This window comes from Myotis brandtii, unplaced genomic scaffold (genome assembly GCF_000412655.1).
Source record: "Myotis brandtii unplaced genomic scaffold, ASM41265v1 scaffold82, whole genome shotgun sequence".
Classification (NCBI taxonomy): Eukaryota; Metazoa; Chordata; class Mammalia; order Chiroptera; family Vespertilionidae; genus Myotis; species Myotis brandtii.
The window spans coordinates 3,610,002-3,616,001 of record NW_005371324.1 but is presented as its reverse complement, the minus strand read 5'-3'; the positions used below and the strand labels follow the sequence as shown (position 1 = coordinate 3,616,001).

General features: G+C 37.0%; 1 protein-coding gene across 5 annotated transcripts in view; it reads left to right on the top strand.

The window, feature by feature from the left end:
* The window catches only part of CAPS2 (calcyphosine 2), a 50,370-nt gene that overhangs the window by 6,792 nt on the left and 37,578 nt on the right, over nucleotides 1-6,000 (top strand). For 4 of the 5 annotated variants that reach the window (XM_014531695.1, XM_014531694.1, XM_005884132.2 and 1 more), the window contains 4 exons: nucleotides 1,331-1,380; nucleotides 3,611-3,656; nucleotides 3,746-3,871; nucleotides 5,723-5,899. In XM_014531695.1, coding sequence (XP_014387181.1) covers nucleotides 1,331-1,380; nucleotides 3,611-3,656; nucleotides 3,746-3,871; nucleotides 5,723-5,899 — 399 coding nt within the window. The remainder of the gene's footprint in view (nucleotides 1-1,330; nucleotides 1,381-3,610; nucleotides 3,657-3,745; nucleotides 3,872-5,722; nucleotides 5,900-6,000) is intronic. The other variant, XM_014531696.1, reaches the window with a different exon arrangement.

Below are 6,000 nucleotides of genomic sequence, written 5' to 3'. Positions count from 1 at the left end.
GAGGGCACAGGCTGGGCTGAGGAACCCCCCCCCCCCACCCCCAGTGCCCAATTTTTTGTGCACCAGGCCCCTAGTATTATTTATTTATTTTTGTATCATTATATTAAATATATACTTCTATTTAAATAATCTTGTGATTTTATGTTTCTACATTTTGACTATTTGTTAAGATATTATTGAAAGAATATCATTTTGAAGCTGATACAGAGCCAGATTTGTTTTCTCTTACTCTTATGGTATATAATCTTATATATAATCTCTAACTTGCTATCAGAATAAAAAAATGACCAGTTATGTAACATTTCAGAATAAGATGTAAGCAACAATGGGTGAATTATTTCCTGTTTTTATTAACTTTAACTTTCCCTAAGACTCATACATATTTCTTATCACTGTGGCTAAGCTCACTGTACTTTTCTGGTCTCTGTACACTTTTTTTGGCAATATGATTGAACATTTACAAACATATACATGTATATATTTGTCACTTCTTTGCTTACTATTTTCCCCATAACCTTTCAGACAAGGTCCAAGTTCCTTAACTTGTATTATAATATAACAACTCTGGCCATTGCCTTCTCACTCTATGGATTTCAACCCTTTCCACTGCTAACTTTTGCCTGTGGGTGGGTTCAGCACAAGTTGCTCCTCTTGGCTGGAGCAGTTTTTTCTCTTCTCTCTCTATCTGGCCAACTCTTCTATACATCCTTCAGAGATTCATTTAAGCATTACTTTTTTGTTTTTGTAAAAACTTTGTCAAGTCCCTAGACTAGGTTGGATACACATGCTCTGTGTAGCTTCTCTGTCATAGCACTTATTTTTCACATTATTGTTTTTATGAGTGAACTAGAGGCCCAATGCATGAAATTTGTGCAAGAGTAGGCCTTCCTTCTCCTGGCTGCCAGCACTGGTACCCAGGACACGGGCTTCCTTCCCTCCGGCTGCTGGTAGGCACCCGGCACCTGGGATGTGGGCTTCCCTGCAGCCTCCAGCAGACACCTGGGACCCAGGCTTCCCTCGCAACCCCGGCTTTGTTTGGAAGGACGGAAGGACGCCCGGAAGGACGTCTGGTCTAATTAGCATATTATGCTTTTGTTATTATAGTTGTTCTCTGCAGCAGGTGGAGTACCACGTAGGTAGGAATTATCTATATTGCTTATCAATCTATCTCTGTTCTCAAACACAGTGGGAAGGGCTTAATCAATATTTTTTATATAAAGTTTAGTGAGAAAAGTTATAATTAACCTTATTGCATTAATCCATTGCTTATCTTTTAAAGTATAAATAAAGAGTATATGCACATTGATTCTATCTTTTTTTTTAATTAAAGCAAGGATGGACTTCCAAATCATGGGCCATACAGAATCCTTGCCCTCCTGTGTAAGTCACTTTTTTTTCACATTTGAACTGTTTAATGAGCAAATATTTATAATATACTGACAAAAAATAAGGCAAAATTATATATACATGGCTATGATTGTAAACCACAGAAAAATTTATATGCAGGTAGATGGCCTAAAATTACTATGTCAAAATTAACTAAAATAGCTCTTCTATAGGATGATAGGATTAAGGGTAATACTTTTCTTGTTTTTGCTTTATTTAATATTGTTCTTCTGTATTCCTGGAAAAGTTTAAATATTGTTTTATTTAGAAAATTTAGCTAAGTGCATTTATTAAAGAAATATATAAAATTTTGCATTTTATAACTAGGATAGTCAAAATGAATTTGATGGGAACTCTATCTGTACTTGTATCTTGAGGAATATGATTTTATTTTGAACTAGAATACATTGACTTGTTTTATACTTTATATTTTACCCTTTTAAAATTTGGAAGTATATATGTCCTTTCAAGTATTTTAGACTACAGGGCATTCTGGAAAATAGAAATTAAACTTAATAATTATGAGGCTGAGTCACATGAAATTGGCAAGTATCAGAAATTTCTTGTGGTTCTACATAATAGTACCTGTATACTCATCTAGACAGGGAATGGAGCTGGGTGCAAACACTAGATACAAGATGTTGAGTATGTAACAACAGTCAATTGCGTGTTGGTAAATGTTTTTAACAACTGGTTTTCTGAAACTGTACTATAAGATTAATATAAATTTTAATTGTTAATTATAAAGAATCTTAAGTATATTTTAAATTGATTATACATTTTTACTGACATAAAGGATTTGTAGCAAGGAATTGACAAATACTAATAAAACTTATAAGCCCTTTATTGTAAATTGATTGTAATCAATTGATATAGCCAATTGATTATCACAGAAATATATCTTTTCGTTTTGTTTTGTTTTTAAATTCTCAGTTGAGGATTTTTTTTTCTATTGAATTTTAGAGTGGAGGGGAGGAAGGAGATGGGGGAGAGAGAAAAACATACCCGGGAGAGAGACACATCCATTGGTTGCCTCCTGAACCTACCCCGAGGATGGAGCCTGCAATGGAGGCACACACCCTTGACTGGGAATTGAACCTGCATCCCTTTGATCTTTGGGACAATTCTCCAACCACTGAGCCACTCCAGCAAGGGCAAGATATCTTTGTTTTTTGCTGAATTCTTATATCTGTAGCCAACCTATGGTTGGAATTGATGAACTGTATAGTTCCAACATAAGTGTTGGTTGATATTTTTATTTATTGTAGGGTGACGTGAGTGATTTCTCTATTGAATCAGGTGATAGTTTTGAATACTGCAACAATATTTCTGTTTGTTGTTATTCACAATGTGACAGTGAAGACGTGATACACTTTTAAGTTTTTTCTGCATTATTTATTTTCTCCACCACTTTTAAAGTCTCAGAAATCAAAAGTAATAAATCAAGTCCTGATTCATATTATTTTGCCAATTTCTGTGTAAATAATATCACTGTGCTTGATTTCAAGCTACCTATAGAGCAGTGATGGCGAACCTATGACACGCATGTCAGAGGTGACATGCGAACTCATTTTTTTGGTTGATTTTTCTTTGTTAAATGGCATTTAAATATATAAAATAAATATCAAAAATATAAATCTTTGTTTTACTATGGCTGCAAATATCAAAAAATTTCTATATGTGATACGGCACCAGAGTTAAGTTAGGGTTTTTCAAAATGCTGACACACGAGCTCAAAAGGTTCGCCATCACTGCTATAGAGTAATATCATTGAACACAGAATTGGAAAGAAATGTCTACCATTATATTACTACACAGACATAAATAACCCTTGGCATACAAATAATAGTGAAGGATAGTAAAATCATTAGGAAGTAAACCATTGGCATCAGTGTACCATTTTATGTAAGATTCAGCATATATGATTTGCAACTATTAAAGTCTCTTTTTTGCCCTAACCTGTTTGGCTCAGTGGATAGAGCGTCGGCCTGCGGACTCAAGGGTCCCAGGTTCAATTCCGGTCAAGGGCATGTACCTTGGTTGCAGGCACATCCCCAGTAGGGGGTGTGCAGGAGGCAGCTGGTCGATGTTTCTCTCTCATCGATGTTTCTAACTCTCTTTCCCTCTCCCTTCCTCTCTGTAAAAAATCAATAAAATATATTTAAAACAAAAAAAGTCTCTTTTTTATAAGTTATGGGCTACATAGATTTTTTTTTTCTTTCAGGGTCCCACGCCTTGATTTGGGAAGCCTTGTTGACTCTGATGATGAGGTAATTTTTACTTAGTATTTAATATATCAAACATTTGAACACAATATTATATGTAGCAGATAATAAGTATCACTTAATTTTATTTTTAGGATGATTTTTCATATATTCCATTTAGAACAGCGCATATTCATTTTGACCCACCAAATCCATCTTCTGCTCTTGATGGGGTCACACCATGTCAAATACCATATACTCAGCAACATCTAAATGAACTGGTTAGTATTTAGTTCTTATAACCAACATTCTGAATTATAGTGTGCATTTTAGCACTGTATTTAATCCAGAAATTTTATTATGTTTAACCTATGTTTTGTTCAGTTTAAGGATTTAACATATTAATATCCTAAACAATAATGTTGGTGAAGTAATTTTACTGTGCTTCATGTTTTTTTCTCACAGAGGGGTGTTATTATTAAAGTACCTTATAAAATTGGTAAAGCATAGGATTATCCTAATAGGAAATCAGGAATTTCAAATTATGGCAGAATATTAGATCAGATCTTGCTCATTTAAAAATATAAGATTTGTTTCTTGGAAATTGACTCATTCTTTAGGCTACTAGTGTATTATAGAATAAATAATTCCAAGGTATCTCCTTGGGACCTATTTGTACTTCACACAGTATTCCGTGTTATGAACATAAATTCTGACCAGTATCCTATGAGTAGGGCATGCCTTGCTGTCTTTGTTAGTCTTTCTCATGTAACTGTCTCTATTCATGTTCTCATCAGTCTTATTTTGGGTAAATTGCACCAATAGTACCCTAGTCTGTATCATGTTACAGTTTTGCCTGAAGCTCTGCCTCTTCCTTCTCCTCTGGGTTAGACTTGGATATCCTATCTAATAAAAGGATATTATGCAAATTAACCATCACTCCATCACAAAGATGGTGGTGCCCATAGACAAAAGATGGCAGCGCATAGTCCTCTCAGCCCCTCTGGAGTCTCCCAGTCTCAAGGGGACGACTGCTGAGAGCAGGCGGCATGAGCTGCCTGGCAGAATGCTTGCTTCATCACTGTGGTGATGAGGCAAGTGTTCCAAGCTGGGCCATGGATGGGCCTCTGACCAGGCAGGGGTGCAGAATGCTTGCATAAGAAGAGAAGGAATCGACAAGCTGAGCAGAGTCGAGTGGCCCCCCCATTCCTGGGCAAGGTCAAGTCCAGGTGGCCAGAGGGTGGAGGGGGGGAGGACAGTGTGATAGGAGGGGCTGGTGGTGGAAGCACGGGGTGAAAGCCAGCTGAGAAAGAGGAAGAAAGCCCTTTATTGGAGTTCCTGAGAACAGGGAGGGAAGTTGTTTGCATTTCCCAGCCACAGAAGGGCCTCTGGCCAGGCTGGGGCGCGGAATGCTTGTGTTGCTGTGGATGGGCCTCTAGGCCATGGAGAGCCTCTGGGCAGCAGGCACGGAGTGGCCAGGCCCTGTAGAAGGCTACTGGTGCACAGATTTGTGCGCAGGGCTACTAGTTATCAATAATTTTCAAGGGTTGTGCTGGCTTTTAAAGTGACTGTCCCTCTCTGGGCCATTAAGTATGCCCTAGTGTTTGCCTAACACTTGTTTTAGGTTTCTCTTATCCACTCTGTTATGTCTCACTCCCATGGAAGTGTAGCAGGGGCCCAAATAATACCAGAAGATAAACATCTTAACATTCTGGAAATGGGAACCATCTCACTATTAGTGATTTGTAATTCCTATGACCCTTCTGGAAGAAATGATTGACAGTGGAGTTTTTCTGGGGCAGGAAGAAAAGGCCTAAAAAGAAAGAAAAGTTGTTCATTGTCCTCTCAAATTATCTTAGTACCAGGGCTGATTATCCCTGGGAAACAAGCTACGGGCTTTCTGGTATTAAAGGCCAGTGCCCGTTCTCAGCAGTTCTGTCTGCTCTGGTTGCTGTGATGCTGCACAGCTAAAGGTTTTAACTATCACCTCTTTTAGGATATAGATATAATTGTCTGTTTCTTATGCATAAATGCTAAGGTAAGTGATAAACCTATTAATGTTAGTAAGGCAATTAACAATGATTTTGATTTCTTTTTTCTGGTGGATAGCATACTTTTTCTATTTGTCTTAGGAGCAGGACATTATACCTGAAGATTTGCCAGCACCAACAAGCAAATATAAACTAAAATATCAGCAATACAAAACTGAAATGAAAGAGGGATATAAACAGTATTGTCAGAGAAATGCAGAAAAGACAAAATCAAATATCAGATATCAACCATCTCCAAGAAACAAGACAGATGACAAGGTAATAAATGAGGCTTTATAAAGTTATAATGAAATTTTGAAAAAGAGTGCACATATTATAGAAACATCTTCTTGTCTGATATGTCTTGCTGTTAGTCATAA